At 39.2% G+C, this 19,822-nt stretch overlaps 1 protein-coding gene across 1 annotated transcript; it reads right to left on the minus strand.

Moving 5' to 3' along the window:
• Positions 1–1,659: 1,659 nt before the first annotated feature.
• rab21 (RAB21, member RAS oncogene family) lies at positions 1,660–14,716 on the minus strand. The gene is made up of 7 exons (XM_085138208.1): positions 14,241–14,716; positions 8,964–9,023; positions 8,774–8,881; positions 8,071–8,134; positions 4,251–4,305; positions 3,984–4,072; positions 1,660–3,493 (listed from the first exon to the last, which is right to left on the minus strand). The coding sequence occupies exons 1-7, from the start codon at positions 14,373–14,375 to the stop codon at positions 3,354–3,356; spliced, it is 651 nt and encodes a 216-aa protein (XP_084994334.1). The 5' UTR covers positions 14,376–14,716; the 3' UTR covers positions 1,660–3,353.
• Between the last annotated feature and the right edge of the window lie 5,106 nt (positions 14,717–19,822).

Genomic DNA, 19,822 nt, shown 5'->3' on the forward strand with positions numbered 1-19,822 from the left:
GATGGGTTGTTACCTACATCTGGTGAAAAGTTCATGTCAATGGCACCTTTAGAATCATATTTACTTAGAAAAGAATGTCATAATGATTTCTGTTGTTTCTATTTTCTTTTCCTAAATTTAGTCTGTTTTCACAAAAAAGTGGATTCAATGAATGACATCTATCTTTCACACACACCAGCATAAAAATCAGGATGTTTAGGAGAAATCTAAGGACCTAAGATGGTGTTGGTGTAAATCCAGGATGTTTTACTGTCTCAGGTTTTATGTATGAGTATTTAATTTAAAAAATAAAATCTAGTCTTCTAGGTTTTAAAATCTCGAGATGAAGAACAACATGTCATATTACAGAGTTTTTTTAAAAAACAAAACAAAAAACAAGCAAAAATGTAGAAGCAGTGTGAGAAATAACTTCACCCATAATTCAGTAGCATGCGCTTTGGCAACAATAACTAAGAAATAATGGTTTTCTGCATGACTTTATCAGTTCTCACATTGTTTTGGAGGAATTTCAGTCCACTCTTCTCCACCACTACCTTTAAGCTTTAAGTAGAAATAAGTCATTTGCACTGATATGCTGTATCTGGCTTTCACCAAACAAGGCACTGGGCATTATGGCCAAACGCTTAAGTCTCGTCTGTCCAAAAGACATTGTTCCAGAACTCTTCGGGTTTGCTCAGATGCAACTTTGCAAACCTGAGCAGCTGTCGTATTTATTTTAGACAAAAGAGACTTTCTCCTGGCAACCCTTCCAGACAAGACATGCTTGTTTCTTCCTTTTCTATTTGTAATGTCATATAACCTTTAACATGCTGAGGCCTGTAGATGACTTGTGGGTTTTTTTGCAGTTTCGCTGAACACTCCACGTTCTGAATTTACTGGGACTTTCACTTATTACCTGGCTGGCAACAGTCTTTCTCAGTGTACAAAGATGGGTGTCAAATTGTTTGGCAATGACCTTTTCACCCTTCAAAGACTGATGTTGATGCTTGTAGGTATTTTGTTAACACACACCCGAATGCTCCAGAACAGCAACTGTCTGCTTTTATAGAAGTTCTTGTATTTCCTGATATGCAAAACCTTTGAACTGAAAGGTGTTGAGGGTGTATTTTCCTCTCACTTTGACTGCGTTTGTTTCCTGGAGGCTTTTTTGTAATGAGCTCATTTTCCGAGACCAACATCAACCTGCAGAGTTCATAACTTTAGCTGAAAGATAAACCAAAGTGATATAGGTAGCAACATTTTTCTGGCCATATTGTTCAGTTTGCGATTTGTTAATTTTGAGCTCTTTGGGACTCCATATCAGTGTGTGCAACATTGGAAAAGGTTACCCTTTGAAGACGAAAGTCTGAGCATTGCTTTTGGGTACAAATCATTCATCTTAAAAAAAGAAAACGATGAAAAATCAAGCAGTTTAAAAAAAAGTGACACTTCCAAAACAATCTGTTATTTTTTTGGGAAGAATATCATTTTTGTTTTCTTCTTCTTCTGCAAGAACCAATTCACTCACTGTTTTATATATTTTTGTGTACAATGTTTTTCATGGAGCAGAGATGACTGGAGCAACAAATGCAGTGGGGGAAAAAAATCAGTAGTTCACAGCTGAGACAAAAGAGAGAAAACTTGGGCAGATTTCATCACTGCTATGAGAATATGACTAGATTTTCAGCGTTATCAGTGCTTTTTATTTTTTTTCGAAAAGTCAGACAAACTTGGTTACAGAAATCAGACATGCACAGTATCAATTCAATAAGTGTGTGTGTCTGTGTGTGTGTGTAAAACCCATTAAAACATGGGGTTTTCTTTTTTTTTCTTCAAAAAATAAGAGAAAGAATCGTGTACTCCAGTTTCTCTAATGTGAACATTCAACTGAGTTTCAGTTTTCAGTAATTTTAAATGAAATACCTTTTTTCTGTCTCAGAATTGCCACTGGGGGGCGATGTAAGCACAATCAGTTGAGACACTGAGGCAGTGCTCCCTCATTTAACAAAAATGTTTTAATTTCCCATTTCTAATCATTTGATCATCAAAAGTGCCATTTACTGTTACTTTACACCATAAAGACCTTCTTCCCTGCCAATAGGACCTCTAAATATCATTACACTTTCACACTTAAGTCATCTAAACACGTCACTAATCACTTTTCTGAGATTTTACTGGCTATATTACCGATCAAATGTAATAACTGACTAAATGTGAGGAATAGCCTTTTTTAATAAATTTCGATTTTTCAGCACTTTTAATACAAAAGATTGTTTTACTTCATTTACAAACCAAGAATCTGTTTCAGCAACAAAATTTTCCATTTCCCACGTTTCTTTTCTATTATTCAGTTTAGACACATGTTTTTATATTATTTTTATTTTGGGAATCTATAACTACAGTTCTGCTTCTTAGCAATGTGTTTAACAGCTTCCTGCTTCGATCGAAATCTGACTTCACACATTTTCTTCCCTCTTTAAATCAAATTACAAAATTCACTATTAAAATGTGGCTCAAGGTCTCGGAGGGCTTGTTCTGCACCCACAGAGCATGCTCCGTAGAGTCCTTGTCCACCTGACTAAGTGATGTCACTCTGCACAGCACCATTTAGCAATTATGTGACCCGACTCTGCTGAGCTTCTATATTCATCGTCTTACAGCCGCTTGTGTGAGTCTTCCTCTAAAAAAGAAAATGTGGATTGGACAGCCGTGTTATGAAAAGCGACACCCTGTATTCTTTCAGTGTTTTAACACCTGAAAGTAAACATTTAAACTCATTTTTGATGTTTTACCAATTCACTGCAGTTTAACTTTTGACCAGCAGGTGGAGCCACTGCACCACAAACAGCCAGTCCTGTGTTCCTCCTCTTAGTTTGAAAACATGCTTCAGATAAACATGAAGATTAATGGGGGTAGTATTATATGTATGTGTGTGCGCTTGGGTGTGTGTGCGTTAAACCCCTATTTCCCCCAAATACACAAAAACAAAAATCTGTGTTAAAAGCCTGAGACTCAACTTTCTGTCCTCAGAATGATTTCATGTCTTTTATTAATAATGTTTAGTACAAACACACAAACAGCTGCAGATGGACGTTTATCAACGACAAACTAACATGGGGAGTTATTATCATTAAAGAAAGTGATTTAATCACTGAACACACACTCCTTTTAATCATAAGGACTCCAGGTACTTTTATTTTGGAGGGAACACAGATTAAACAAATTTAAATATGATTTCCCATGCTCCTTAGCAGCAGAGGCGGCGCTGAATGGACACAGCAGATTACAGTAGAGCGGACCGACAGACACTGGAAAATGTGTGTGTGGATATTATGTCTGCAAGCACAGAGAGAAGGTGTGTGCTTGTGTGTGTGTTAGCCAGAGGAGCAGCAGCCTCCAGCGGGCGTGGCCTGTGGTTCATCATCAACAATCTGTACACCCCGCCTACTCGATGCTGATTGGCTGGCTCCGTTGCCCTTCAACCTCTCCTCAGCCTGAGCAGTTTCCATCATCCCTGAAAACACAGTAGACCAGTTCAGAGGTCAAAGGTCAGATCCCGAGTTTAAAAGAAAGGGTTTTTTTTTTTTTTTTTACACCCTGTTTCCTACGGATTTGAATTCGGTGCACATGTTTGCACACCACTCATTTCAACCTTAGAATTATTGACAGAAACTTTGTGACAAATGAACAGAATTCACTCACTGGCCTGTTTGTTCGGTTAACCTGTTTAGTCTGATCACAAACATCTAATCAGCCAATCCTGGACAGAACACTGTTTATAATGCTCTGCACCTGTCTATGACAAAATGTCTAGGGATATGGTTAATGTGATTAACTAATCAAGCGATTTAACAATATGTGTTTTATAATTAAAGTATAAATCATGTCCGCTTTAAACAAAAATATGTTGTAAAAGTTGTTCCTTAAGCCTCCAAAATATAAAGTTAGCTGCTCTTTAATTTTTTTGTATTGTGAAAAAAAATTAAAGATGTTGTCGGTCTTACTTTTACACAGATCCAGGAAGAGTTCCTCGATGCCTTTATTTAGCTTGGCTGATGTGTGGTAGTGTTTGGCTCCCACCGACTCGGCATAACTGCACACAAACATGACAGTGGCCATTAAACTTTGCTCAGACTCAGGACATCGTCACTGCTCACAGCTAAGCAGCTCAGTGTGGAAATTATAAAATAATGATGCTCACTTTAATTTTTCTTCATTATATTTTCTACTAATAATAAAAGTATTATTGACTAATAAGCAGCAGTTGTTACCTCTCAGCCTCTTCCACTGAAACATGTCTGTCTTTGTCCAAATCTATTTTATTACCTGCAAAGAAAACAAACCTTCAGTAAAATGCCCAATTTAAGAATCACTTTAAGGTCACAGCACATTATACTTTATAATCTATGATTAGCAGTTGTAGTCAACCAAAGATAATCATTACCCAGTCAGAGAGTTGCATGCAAAAGTAGTCAATCACATCTCTGAATGATGGACAGGTCTCCATCAGTCTATGCAGAAATTCTCAGAGTTGCCTGCACACAGCCACTTCCACCAGCTCTCCCGGTGGAGCACTAAGGCATTCCCAAACCTGCTCCTGGGTCCGCCCCAGGCTCTCCTTCTAGTTAAGGTGCCCAAAACCACCTGAGCTGACTCCTTTTAATCTGGAGGAGGTGCGCCTCTACTCTGAGCTCCACCTCACCTTGTCTCTAAAAGAGAGTTGTCACAAAAATGTTTTCTGGCACTTGTATCTGTCATCTCATTGTTTCGGTCACTACCCAGAGCTGAGCTGGGAATGTGGATCGACCGGTAAATCACCAGCTTCACTTTCACACTCAGCTCTCTTCATAACAACAAATTGGTACAGCTCTCTCTCCCTCCTTCGCTCACACATCCAAAAATATCCTGAGATACTGAACTCCACTTAGAGCAGCAACCAAGAACCACAACCTCAGACGTGGAGGTGCTCACGCACTTCCCTCCCACTTCCCATCTGACCTCGCCCCAGCGTCAGGTGGAAGTTGCCGCTCAATAAAGTTAAAGAACTACATCATCTGTAAACAGATGAGAAATTCTGTCCAGAAAAACTACCAACGAAAAACAAACAATAGCTACATACAGAGAGCAGCTCTGTCAGAGTCCAACACCTACTGAGAACGAGCATGATGCCAACTGCGCTCTCACTACAGCTGTACAGGGAATATACCACACACTCCTGAACACTCCCCGTAGGAGGTGTGTGAGTTCACAAATTACAGAATGATTGTGGACTCCCACAGATCCTCATATATCCTCATGAGGATGAAGAGCTTTCGCAGTGTTCCACAACAGAGACAGAAACCACATTGTTCCTCATAAGTCTGATGTGGTCAGACATTCATTCAAATTCTTGAAACCAAAGCTACAGTGAGCACTTTCACTCTCACAGTCATTTATTCCACTGATATAAGCACTGATCATTGCTCCCTAAAAGCTCTCCAGCTTCTTTTTGCTTCCTCACAAAAGTTAATATTTAGTGCTTAGGTTCACTTTTAGCTCTGACTGGGTCTAGGGGCCACCGTAGATATTTATACATATATAAATAAAACCATGTTTTTTTAACGATCAATAGATCTATCGATAGATCTATCGATAGATCGATAGATCGATCGATAATAAATTAATTAAAGCAACAAAACAACCTGAAGAGCTGGTTAGGAGCTGAAAGAGCCGGCTCTTTTTAGTGAGCCGAGCCAAAACAGACGGTTTTCTAAAAAGAGCCGGAATTCCCATCACTAGTCTCCACCAGCTACTGACGAAAACATGTACCTTCTGAAGTACACAGAGGTTTTTATAGAAGTACAACACTGAAAAATATTTATAACGCTGAGTGTTAAAGCTGAGAAGTTATTTTCTCAGCTACTGATAGCTGCATGCAAATCCACCCGAGCTGAATGTGATATCTATTTATAGATGCAAACACCCACAGTAATGATTTGAATATTTCTGTGCAGGCATCTGAACTGTGAACTGGATGTAACAGGTACGTTAACGATGCAGTGCTCAGCTCAGAGGGAGCACTTTGAAGACCGGCCTAATTAAAAGCAAAATCCAAATTTCCAAACAGCAGATTTGATAACTGTACAATGGGGTCCAAACACATGACAAACGCAACATCACCAACATAATCCAGTTACAACTGTACAAATTGCCCCCATGAAGCCACACACGGACTAACAACATCATATATTTAGCAGCTATGGCAACAGGAGCAACAGAGGAGGCCCAAACGTCCAGTGTGCGTGACATGAAATCTTAAAAACAAACGCTGCTCATGAGGTTTATTTTCTGTTTTCCTCCTCAGCTCATGTGTTCACATGAACCACACAATTTACCAAACTCCCAGCCAACCCTTAAATCTACTTCTATTTATCTATATAACCACATCAGAAAAAAAAAAAAAAAAAAACAGTGTTGATGCGAGAGAGACGAGTCATGGCTGATATTTAAGTCAGTGTGCTGCTGGTGACACCTTTAAGGATCATTTCACTTAATTTCAGCCAGCTTCCTTTTAATACAGGGATGTCAAACTCCGTTTACGTGGTGGGTTTGTTTTGTAATAAAAAATAACCAGAAAACATTTCAATAGTAGATGTGATCTATGATATGATGATTTATCAGTTACTTTATTACTGTGATATGATCGGGTGTGGGAGTGATGTTGGGCATCAGTGGGAAAAGCTGTAAAATTTATGAAATACAGTTTAAAGTCCAAAATGTATGTCCTCCTTCACACTTTCCTGCTGGGGCGATCCCGGCCCCCAGGCCTTATGTTCGCCCCCTTGTTTTAAGGTGTCTGTCTACAGCAGGGGTGGGGAAACTCCAGGCCTCGAAGGCCAGTGTCCTGCCGGTTTTAGATGTGTCCTTGATCCAACACAGCTGATTAAAAAGCTAAATTACCTCCTCAACATGTCTTTAAGTTCTCCAGAGGCCTGGTAATGAACTAATCATTTAATTCAGGTGTGTTGACCCAGGGTGAGATCCAAAACCAGCAGGACACGGGCCCTCGAGGCCTGGTCTACAGGGTGAAAATGAAAACCATTGAGTAGGTACCAAACCATGCAGTTCCTCGAATGTCCACTAGAGGCTCCCATGTTACAATTTCCAGCTTTACAGCAGAGATAAATATGTTTACAGCCCAACACACAAACTGGACTCTAAAGGTCGTTTCTTTTCATATCTTTATAACTCCTTAATTTGTATTTTTTAAAGGCTTAAAGTTTGTATTATTAGGGGCGTGGCCTCTTTGACTGACAGCTACAGCTGTTCTAGCTGCTAGCTGTCTGCTAGGCTTCACCTCAGCTAACTGGACTCCCTGAACTGGACGCCTGGACCGTGTTTCCATTATCCTTGCTAAAACAGTGGACTGTTTTGTAACATTACAGGCTTTGATCTTTAACAGTTACCCATGACTAAGAACCTACAGAAGCAAGACTTCCCACTGCAGAAGCCTTGAGGGAAATGCTCAACATCAAAAGCAACCGTTAAAACTCACAGACGGGACTCTGATGAACTCATTTTTCAATAAAAATCACTGAAGACAACAATCAGAACTTTTTAGTACATCTGTCATCAACACCACAAACAACAAAAGCTTGATAAACTCAAACAAAGGTATTTTCAAAAGTACTGTAGTAGAAACATAACAGCATTCCAGGTATCAAAATGTTGGCATTTTACTAAAGTAAGTGGAAGACCTGCCAGATCAGACTCTCCATAGACTCAGAGGCAAAAACTAAGGAGTAATTTTATCTGCTCAATATCTTCTTTGAATCATTGATAGTGAGCATGTAAGCCGTCCCAGGCGAAGACTCCTAATGTAGATGGGCAAAATGCAGGCAGTAATCACAACCCTACAGAGACACAACACCTATTTAAAATGAACCAAATCTCCTTTGCACCTTTAATAATCAATATTTTTGCCCACTTGGTTTTCATTAACTTATTCTTTACTTCCATTAAAAAAAATTAAACCAGTTCTAATTTTCAGTAATCTTTGTGTTCATCTCTTTTAGCTCCCTTTTGGGTCTCCACCACTTTCTGATAACTTACCTACTATACATAAACAAATCTCGTTGCCCAACATTTTCCTCAACTCTTTCACCCAGTTCTTCACCTGCAACGACAACAAAGCACTCAGGTCAAATAAACCCTTCATAAAACCAAGATACAAATAATGAAGTAATTATAATGCAGACAGGAACTGAAAGAGCAACATTATGATCATAATTAACATTCTGAGAAACAAAGGGTTTAACATCCAAAGACCGACAGACAGACTAAACTTTTTATTTGTAAGATGTTTCAATCTTAATGTTTACTCATCTTAAGACTAGAAATACTCTGACTGCACTTTTTAGTTCTGATTACCAAACTATAGCCGGGCAATTCAGAGTAGGTCCTAAAAGTTTAAATTAAATACCATTTCTTTAATGAACATTTCAGCATTTGTCCATAACAAAACACTGATTGTTTTGGGTCGAACTTTTTCAATCCAGAGGGTCAAGTGATCACCAGCAGCCATGTAAACTGTCTTTTACTTTTTGTAAATTATTTAAAAAGAAATTTTACTTCCTGGATGAACTGTAAAGCTTCTATATAGCTGCTCCAAGGTTGTGGATAAAAGGACACAAAACTGGTTATTTGTTTGTTACGAGTTTAGCTTCCACTGCTGTTTTGTCATTTCCATAATGACATGTTGTCGAGAGTCTGCTTTTACGATGTTGGATCATCAAACTTTAGTTTTCAAAAGTACCTTCTGAAAGGAGTCTTCGTCTGTTATGTCGTACACTAGTATGGCTCCATTGGAGTCTCTGTAGTAGATGGGACCTAAGGCGTGGAAGCGCTCCTGACCCGCTGTGTCCTGCACAACCAGACAACGTTAACACCCAAAAACTTTACTCAGAAGATCAGGAGAACAAAAACTACTTTGAACGCAGCCTTACCCATATGGCGAGGTTTACTCTTTTTCCTGTGATGTTCAGCTTCTTTGTGAGGAAGGACGCCTGCGTAGGAAGAGGACAACATGATTATTTTAATAATTTCACAAACTCAATTTGAATAAGATTCATCTCAGCAAAATAATATTGAAAGGTAGCTCAACAACTAAAAACAAAATAAAAACTGGATAAAATGTTAAATAAGATACTAAACAAAATAAAGCAGCAGAAAAAAAGTTCAATAAATTTCCATTAAACTAAATAAAATAAAGTATCTCACCAATTAAAAATGCTAAAATATCAAAAACACAAGACAAACAGTTTGTCATGTAAATGTAAATAAAAACAGAATGTAATGACTTGTAATTCCATGAATCTCAATTTACAATAAAAGAGAGAAACGTTTAAACTGAGAAAATGAAACATTTTAATAAAAAATATGAACTCATTTTGAATTTGATACCAGCAACATGTCTCAATAAAACTGGCATGTTGCCCACACTGCAGCATCCTCTCTTCTTTTAACTACAGTCTGTAAAACATCTGGGCTGCTGCTGTTGCTGCTTTGCCATATTTTTCATTTCGCAATGCTGTTTTCGGCTGGTGTAAGGTCCTGACTGCAGGCAGGTCTGCTGAAATATGAAGGCCTTCCCTGCCTGGACGGGAGCAGATGCTCTGTTATCTGTGTACACCTTTCAGCATTGATGCAGCTGAATGGTTCATTTTCTCATTTTAAACTCTTATATGTGTCCTATGCTCTGTTGTGAATAAAACATGGGTTCATGACATTTTCTAATTTACATTTTACACTCTCACACTTTTTTTTGGACTGGAGATAGTAAAACATAAGCGCTAGAAACTAAAATAGAAACTAAACAGTAGAAAATATGCACAATAAATTGGTGGATGGTGAAAAAAAATAAAGTCTGAGATTATTTTAGCAGATAAATCCCCAAACATATTCTGAAACCGCCTCAGCTCTCTGCACGTGCCCTTTGACCAGAAGTTAAACCAATAATTTACGAGCATCTCTGCTGAAATCAGCCTTCTGCAACAACTTTTGTAACTTCCCACATTTTACCACAAAAACATCTGCAAGTTTTATTTTAACCTGTCAACTGATTTCTGTTGACAGTCTGCGCAGCAATAAACCAAAGACCAAAGTCCTGCCGAGCAGCAGGCTGTGGCTTTTCCCCTCCGTCCCAGTCACATATGATTTATTGAAGCGTTCTCTGGGAAAGTCAAACCCGAAATTAAGATTTCAACATCAGCAGCAGAATTTACGTGATGGCTGGACGGAGCAGAGGGGAGAGATTTATGGTGGAGAGGTGAGAGGAAGGCTGAGAGTGGGGCTGTGACAGTATGTGATTAAGGTTGAGAATTAGTGTGTAAATGTGACGTCGGTCAGCTGACTGCACTGCTCCACGAGTGCTCTGACCTCTGAGGTTTAAACCAAAGCTAAGGAAGCCCAAACGTGCCAAAAATGAAATCAGTAACTGATTCTAATTCCCCCGACTGTTTACTTTCATATTCAATTTTCAACCAGTTTTCCTTTTATGTGCTTTTTCTGTTTACTTCCAAAAACTGTCTGTTACATGACTGAAATGCTAAATCCAGGGTTGGATAAGGATTCAGACAATTATCAGACCAGTTAGTTGAAAATGACCACAAGTGTAGCCAGTTTTAATATAAAGTACTGGTTCTGGGTAAACCTACAGCAGATGAAACAAACAGCAGGAACTGGTTTAAACTCCCTAACATCAAAGATGTCCATCAGCGGCACTGCTAATAAACATCTTTAAATCCTTCTGAACTGAGAGGATGACTGGAAAATGCATACACACAGACACTTTTCTTCACAGTCCCATGACAAATCATGACAGTTCGATAATGCAGAGCTCGTGCTGGCGAAAACAAACCATCAACAGCCTCTGGAAGTTTCTCCTAATCCTCTCATCTAAAGAACGCTGAGATGCTTCGTTTGACACTCATGCTGTGCTGACGCTTTAAGCTTCAGTGAGATGATCCTTCATCCACGGTCAGCAGACTCTGCAATCAGCTGGGATGCCCCTTTGTGCGTCACATGAGAGTGGGCGTAGACCTGAGCCCTGCAAGTGTGATGCCGAGGTTCATTCACATGACCATGTGACTGCGACGCTGTCAACAGAAAACCTGGAGGGCTTGCTGATCCTCGTCCTCATCAAGGATCCTCCAAACAGCCGAGGCCACGAAGCAAACACAAAGACGGCATTTTTACTCTGCGGCGAACAGAGTTTGTGGCGAACCCACATCCTTCCCCAGCCTACATCCCCCACAATGCCTTTCAGCAACTCCACACATCCTCATTAAGCAGAGTTTAAGTAAGAGTGAGAGTAACATCTACAGTATAAAGTTCACAGAGGGAGAAAAAGTATTAACTACTGCCTGCAAAGAGAGCCTAACGGGCTCAGCTGTGAGTTAAATGTTAGTACTGAGGTGGTCACTGTGTTCACCGCCTCCAGGTGAATAAGGTTCTGCTAGTCTAACGCCTCTCTCCATCTCTGCACTTTGCTATAAGTTGAGCACTAAGCATCAAACCCCAAGTGGGTGTGTGACATGATCTTTGCGTATCAGGTGATTCTTCCGCACGTATTTAAGGTTTTGTGAGCGAGCTAGTGAAATGTTATGTGTAGTTTTAAGAATTGTACACACAGAAAGGTTTTTGAAAGCAAAAAGCTTATCTGATTTGTGAAGCTGAAATTAATAAATTGTGCGTAAATGATCAGTAATTATTCAGGTTTGGATGAACACATTTGTGAAATTGTTTTAGTTGAGGGCAGATTGCTCCGCATTTCTGTGTGGATTGAGCGCGAGTGCATGCGTAAGTCCTCGAAAGTTACACAAATCGTTGCACACATTTATAAAGCTTACGCCTATGCTTGTGGCTCACATCGTACAATATTGCAACACTTCGCTCTATGTAATTTCACTCTATATTTCACAGTCGTGTTCATCTTTGGAGCCACATACTTAAGCAAGCAGGTTTTCTCAGCATATGAAGTCCAAACAGCGCCGTTTCCTCACTGATGACACTCTGCAGTCCTGCGTGAATATTAAAGTGACTTCTTACAGTCCTGATATGGAGAAGCTCTGCAGTGATGTTCAGAAACAGAAATCACACTAAACAGTGAGAAAAGTATCATTTAATATGCTTTTATTTTGAAATAAATATCTATATATTGTGGACCCTGAGCTGGACGGTTGATTGATCATTTCACACTGCCTGCGTGAAATGAAGGCATAATTCCATACAAATAGTTTTCATGATTATTATTTATATTTGTAAGTTATTCAGCCACTGCTACGTTTTATTTATATGAAACTGGCCTATTTTTAATTGATTAATTTTCCACAAGGTGTGAACTCAAATAAATCTCCCAAATGTTGTATTTAAAATCACACCTGCACATGGAAGTGTTGTTTTTTTCCTCTTCGAAGCATTTGTTAAATAGTTCTTAAAAAAAAAAAAAAAAAAGGTCCTATTATTCTAATTATCCCCCCCCCCTACCCACACACACACACACACACACACACACACCTTCAATTTGCAGTGGGGAAAGCTCAAAGTGACTCAAAGATGAAGGAAAGAGTGTCCACTCAGCAGCGTGGAGATAAAGGTTTCTGCCTTCGCCTCACAGGGTCTCACCTTTGCTGCTTTTTCACACTTGCCGGTCAGAGCACAACTACACACCAGGAAAACTCTCACCCACCACCTCCATGCTCAATAAATCTATAAAGTTCAAAGGTAAATTAATAAATAAAGTGTGGTGAATCCATATCAACGGTCTAATCCTGACTCAAACAGCTGGGACAGGTATCAGCAGACGACGGCCAGAGGACTGCTTGTAAAACAGTAGCAGCCACACGGAAACCTGCAGGACTTTCCTGCTGTTTCCTTTGAGCTTCTGCTCCTTGGTGAGATGTTGCTGGAAGCTGAGCAGCGCATTTACACCCGACAGCAGAGCAGATAGAAATCGCTCCACAGGTGAGCGAAGCAGTCCCACATGCCCAGACACATCTGCACTGCAGGAGTCAGTTGCACGCTGATGGTGGAAGAAAAGCAGCGAAGTTTCAGTTTCATTTGACTCTCAAATCATCATCGTATGCAACAAGAAATGAGGGAAAGAAATTGTGGTCTTCTGCTTCTGTTGGTTTGAAGTCCTTTAGAGGCAGAAACATTTTATCCCAGGTTTCCAAAAGCCTCAGATTCTAAATACACAGAAACTAATTAATTATTGTGGAAAGTCAAATCACAAGGATTTAGTGTTCAGAGTTGCATATTGACAACGTTTCATCTCATGAATCATGACACACCGCTCTCCCATATATAACCTGCTTTTACATATCGGTATTGTATCAGCAAAACTGGGTCTGTATTTACTTGATATCAGATCAATACCGAAATTTGCGGTTTCACACAGCTGTATTAAGAATCCGAGACCTCACGTGATCATACTGTATCATCTGGTCAATCACAAGGTCACCCCTACCCTAAATCAGCCCCATCTTACTGGTCCTTTTGGACTCTAATGTGGCCTTTATTTACTAAACGAATATCATTTTGAATTCAGTAGAACGTTAATCTACAGACTGACATTATAAAGTCATCAGAAACGTGTTTGCAGAGCTCAAAGAGGACACTAGAGGAAGGACTGTTTTCTGATAGACTTCTACATAATCACCAGGAGGCTCCACCCGCTGGTCACTAGAAAGAATGCAGGTGAGAGGCACTTCAGCTTCAAGTCAAGTAAGCTTCCTCTCCCTTCCCCCCCCCCAAATCCTTCACCTGTACAAGCTTTTGTTTTTATAATCAAACAGATCGTGCAGGTCACTTTCACTTGTTTCACCCATGTCTCTTCATCTCCTCACCTCTCTTTCCTCATGCTTCCTGTCTTTGCTACACCACTAAAAGCTCTAAAATGCTCTGTTGGGGGTTCCTGTGGGGCCACAGCTACTCTCTTTTGCCCCTGGCCCCCCTTGGAGATTAAAGCACCCGTGGTGATAACAGTGAGTGAAGTCAGGTGTATCAGATGTATTTCTGGCTGTTTATGACCGTAAATCTCCCGGAAAAACACCTGACTTTCCCCTCCGTCATCGGATCCAGTTACAGCCACAACACCGCCGATATTTCGCAATAACTCCGCTCCCCCGGTAGGCCCGGGTCAGGAAACACAAGACTCCCCTACACCTGCCACCTGCAGCGCGCGATGACAGGCACGAGCCCGGCTCCTCCGCCCCTCTTACCTGTAGAGTTGTGATGTGTTTGTCGTTGAATTTGTTCTCGCAGTATCTGAGCACCAGCGACGTCTTCCCCACGCAGCCCTCCCCGAGCAGCACCACCTTGAACGAATAGGTCTTGCCGCTGTTCGCCGCCGCCATGGCTGGCAGTTAAAACTCGCACAAATCCTCCGCTTTTATCCGCAAAACGGGCGTTTTAAGGCTAGCGCTGCTAATGCTAACCCAGTCGGAAATGAAGTCCTGCGCAGCTCACATCGGCTTCCGACTTCAAAAAAGGAGCTAAAATCATGAGAGGGACAGCTCGACAGCACACACGGACCCGACTTCTACCAGAATCTACTCGCAGCTCGGAGGGAAGCGAGTCCAAACCCAGAGACAGATCGCGTTTCACCCTGTGGCCAAAGCCTGATTTTCACCCAACTAATGGCGTCTCTCTCAGCTAACAGTTAGCCGGCTAGCTCAACCAAAGATCGTGTCTGCTTGGAGGAGGACTCACTGAGCACCTTTGTTTTCGTCCTGTTGTCTGTAAAGACACAACGCAGGGAGAGCGATGGAAATATAACATTTAAGGAATCAAAAGAAAGATAGATACCAAAGTTTGGGGAAAATAGAACGTTCAACTTAAATGTCTTAAAATAGAAGACATTAAAACTTTGAAAATAGAAAAGCTTTGAATTGAAAAAGTTAAAATTACAAATAACGATGACAAATGGATAAAAACGTAAATGGGAAAAATAGAAACAGTAGAATTAAAACTTCAGAGAATTTAACATGAGAGAAGCAGGTGGAAACTGATTTTAAAATGTCGCAGCAGGCTGCTGCCCCTTCCTAAGCCTGGTTCTTTTGGAGGTTTCTTTCTGTTAAAAGGGAGTTTTTCTTTCCTGCTGTCGCCACTTCTCTGTGTTATTGTAGGCTCTTGATCTCATAGAATAACGCACCTCAAGATGACTGTTGTGATGTGGCACTTTTTAAAACAACCTTATAGAAAGTCTAGATATCAGAGGAAAAATAAAAGTAAAATTGATATGAACATGAAAATGTGAAATGTCATGACAGAAATAAAGTAAAACATGACTGTGTTGTGTCAAAATAACCACAGAAAGAAGTCAAAATAAAAAAAACAAATAAACGCTTGGGTGGTATACAGGAAAATCATCCTAAAGGGAGCAGCTGAAAGAAGAAGAATCATCTTTAGGAGTCTAAACGGTCTGATAATCCTCAAACATTCAGGGGGAAAAAAGAAATTAAAAACAAAAAATGAAAACTAATTAAATAGGACGCCAAAATAATTACATAAAATATCAAAACAGTAAGAGTAATTTTGATATTTTATTCAATACCTGTGTGTGTGTGTTTTGTGGGTATGGCAAATGCTATCATTTTTCTGTAAATAAAATTTACCTACGGGTACAAATAAAGTAGCCTTGAACCTTTAATGTTAAAAAAAAATACAGAAAAGGAAGAAGACGATGTAAAAATTACATAAAATATACATTTTTGATTTGTGAATAATTTTAACATTTTACTTCTTTATTTCATATGTTTTATTTCTGAACCTTTCTTGCCGTATTTGTCTCTGGATTTGTGAACTTCCTTCTTTGCTGGTCGATCGGCACTGCCTGGGCCTCTGAAGCAGCAGCAGAGTGAGAGCTCCTTGCTGCAGAGTCACATGATGAGCTCCGTCAGCGCTGTTGGCTCGTCACAGACTGTAAAGCATATTTATGTTTAATATTTATATCCAGTCTGTGGTACAACAGTCAACTCCTGAGCTAAAAGGGAAAAAAAGAGAGCTTTTTACAGAACAAGTCAAAAATATGAGACAGAAACTACAGAATTGTATTCAGTGTCCTAAAATTATGAGAATAATAATTTGTAATGTTTTGCCTTTTTTAAATAAAAAAATTAGATAAATTATTTAAAAAGTGATAATTTCACATAAAAAGCAATATAAATAGCTGAAATTTTTTGCAAAGTAATTATCAGTTTCTACTGCTCCAATCAAAGCTATAAAATAGTCTTTAAATATGACATGAAAACCATTACTGTCGACTTGAAAATAAAAATGGTTAAAAAATGTTAATTTTTTTGTGTGATTTGGTTAGTAATGAACCCAAACTCATTTTTAGATGGAAAAAGTCAACAGTTGTGCTTAGTACAAATTATGAGATAAAAATGAAAATGTTGATCTGCTAAGTGATATTATAAGAAAAATATTAAGCATTTTTATCTTGAAAAAACTCATGTTGAATAAAATCGACGAGAAAGTTCAAAGATCAAAGTCAGATAATAAGGTTATATGTTTATCTGTATATAAAATTTAAAAAAAAATCAAACATCTAATAACTCCAACATCCAGCATGCTTTGCTTCTTTTATTTTTCATGTAAACCTCAGATGATGAAATATAAAGAGCTGTCATGTGGAGTTTTACAGCCCTGACACGAGCCTGGTTTTCCTGTTGGAAGCCTTCAAGGAAACAAAAAACAACTTGTTTTTCCGTCTCTGACTGCAGTGAAGCTGCTTAGCCACTAGAGGGCAGAGTCTCATTGAAAACAGGAACAGATTCATGTTTAGGCGGGTGGAAGAAAAGAACAAAAGCTGCAAAACAACCTCAAGTACAAAGAAGCTTAAAAAGACCAGAGACAGGCCCAGAGTGACCACAGAGAGGAAACAAAGCATCAAACACAGCAAACAAAAGAGGGATACATGCAAAATGACACAAAGAAAAAACCAAATGACCAAAAAAAGGTTTCAATAAAATATGGAAATAAAACAAAAAGAAAAAAACAAAAACTGAAACATCACACAAACAGAACAGACAAGACAAAAATATCAACAAAAACCTGAAAAACAAACACAAAAGAAGCACAAATGACAAAAAAAGAGATGCAGAATGTTCAGAAATATACTGAAAATGACAGCAAAGACACAAAGCGATGCTAAAGAGAAACAAAAAGCTGCAAAAAATATGCAAAGCAACTACAAAAAAAGAACTTGAAAGAAAAATGAATGCAGCCAAACCACAAGGAAACAGACAGAAAAGAGATACAACGTAGACACAAGGTGCAAAATTATCGAACATGTCATCACAGAAATAAAATAAACAACATGGAAACTGAAAGATTAACATGAGTTTGTATGTCAGGGAGTCTTTCGTTTAAACTAGGTGATTTATCACTGTGGTCCAGACAAAGTGAAGCAACCTGGTCACAAAAGAAATAGTTTCCTTCATAAATATTTCATTTTTTTTCTTGCAAATTTACATTTCTGAATTTTCCCCCTGAGTTCTGTTTTTTGTCATTTAAATAATCAGAAAGACAGAAATCTTTCCTGCTTTCACACAGGTTTCTTCATACTGTTGCATCATGTTGTATGTGTGTGTGTGTGTGTGTGTGGTGACAACTATTATATGTCAGCTTTACCTCACCCCCACCCCTTTGTGTCTTATTTCCTTGTAACTTGCAGCAGGATCTCAGAACTGCTAACCATTAACATCAAATTAGTGTACAGGTTTACCTGACTTTGTGAGGACTTAAGTTGTTTTCAGGCCTTGTGGGGACACGTGAGAGATCAGACTTTTCTGATCTCAGGGTTCATGGAAGGCTGAATTACCAGGAATCCCTAAAAGTAAATGGTAATGGTAAATGGACTGGTTCTTATATAGCGCTTTTCTACTCTTCTGAGCACTCAAAGCGCTTTACACAACTTGTGCATTCACCCATTCACACCCATTCGCACAAGCACATCTCTCTAAGTGCTTTCTAGATAACATTCACACACATTCATACTCCGATGGATGCATCGGAGAGCAATTTGGGGTTAGCATCTTGCCCAAGGATATTTGGCATGCAGACTAGGGGAAGCCAGGAATCGAACCACCAACCTTCCGATCAGTAGATGACCTGCTCTACCACCTGAGCTACAGCCACCCCGCTAGCCAAAAGTCAGGCTAGCATTACTCTGCCTGGATATACTGAACAAGTATATCATCAGATTACTGACCATTTTATTAGGTACACCTTGCTAGTGCTGGATTTGATTGTTTTTTTGCCTTCAGAGCTGCTTTAGTTCTTCATGTTGGAAACATTTCTCAGAGATTTTGGTTCTTGTAAATGTGACAGCATCACACAGTTGCTGCAGATTTGTCAGCTCCACATCCATGAGTGAATCTCCCATTCCAACTCAAATCTCAAAAGGTGCTCTGTTTGACTGAGATCTGCTGACTGTGGAGGATATTTGAGTACAGTGAACTCATTGTTCAAGAAACCAGTGATAGATGATTTGACCTTCGTGCTATGGTGCGTTATTCTGCTAGAAGCAGCATCATTAGATGGAATGTTTTGGTCTTCAGGGGATGGAAACCAAAAGCAGCCTGACCTTTGACAGAAGGTAGGATGGATGCTTTCTTGCTTGCCCCAAATTCTGATCCTACCTCCTGAATGTCGCAGCAGAACTGGAGACTTACTAGACCAGACAACATTTTTCCATCTTCTAGTCTCCAGTTTTGGTTAACCTGTGAAAACTATAGTCTCAGTTTCATGTTCTTAGCTGACAGAAGCACCACCTGGTGTGGTCTTCTGCTGCTGTAGCCTGCTTCAGTGGGTCGTCTTGACCATGTCTTTATGCCTAAAGGCTTTGAGCTGCTGTGATGTGATGGTAAATCATATATTTCTGTTTACAAGCAGCTGAAAAGGTCTACCTAATAATGTAGATGGTTGAGTATATATGAGAAGAAAATAAACAAGAAATAAATCACAACATTCAACCAATTTATTACATGTGAAATGTATGTTTTTACTCAAAAAGCTGGATGATTGATTTATTGACCACAAAGAGACACAAATCAAAGCAAACACCCTCCAATAAATATAAAATAAAAGAAAGAGACTAAGAAGACAAAAAATACACAAATTAGACAAATGAAAAGCAAAACAACCTGAAAAGAATCTGACAGCAAATCAGAAAGGAAATCAGTCTGTTATGGCTGAGTTTAATTACTTTAATTACAATGCTGTGACCTCACTGAGCCTCTCCATGCAGAAAAAAGGTTTTTTTCTAGCCCCTCGTCAAGTCAAGTCAAGTCAAGTCATCTTTATTTATATAGCACATTTAAAAGACATCAAGTGTCGGCCAAAGTGCTGAACAGAGGGATAATATAATAAAAGAATTAAAATAGAAAAAAAACATTTTTTTAAAAAAGAATTGTAAGACATGTAATATCAAAGCGATCCGAAAGCCTTGGAAAATAAGTAGGTCTTGAGATTCGATTTAAAGACTTCCAAGGATGAAGAGAATTTTATGAAGGGGGAAGACTATTCCAGAGTCTCAGGGCGGCAATGGAGAAAGCCCTGTCACCTCTAGATTTGAGCTGGAAGCGTGGAACTGATAAGACCATCTGACTGGAGGAGCGCAGAGATCGAGTGGGTAAGTGCAGGCTAAGAAGATCTGAAATGTAACCTGGAGCCAAACCATGGAGGGCTTTGAAAACAAATAATAAAACCTTAAAATCAATTCTATGTTTAACTCGTGTTCTGGTTGAAGTGCCCCAAAAACCTCCAAATACAAAATACCTGAAACCCTCATTATGGT

Source organism: Neolamprologus multifasciatus, chromosome 17 (assembly GCF_963576455.1).
Source record: "Neolamprologus multifasciatus chromosome 17, fNeoMul1.2, whole genome shotgun sequence".
NCBI lineage: Eukaryota > Metazoa > Chordata > Actinopteri > Cichliformes > Cichlidae > Neolamprologus > Neolamprologus multifasciatus.

Coding starts and splice junctions, on each gene's coding strand:
- rab21 (XM_085138208.1), bottom strand. CDS start 14,375: ATGGCGGCGGCGAACAGCGGCAAGACCTATTCGTTCAAGGTGGTGCTG. Junction 9,024..14,240: donor AACACATCACAACTCTACAG/GTAAGAGGGGCG, acceptor CTTCCTACGCAG/GCGTCCTTCCTCACAAAGAA. Junction 4,073..4,250: donor TCAGTGGAAGAGGCTGAGAG/GTAACAACTGCT, acceptor GTTTGTGTGCAG/TTATGCCGAGTCGGTGGGAG.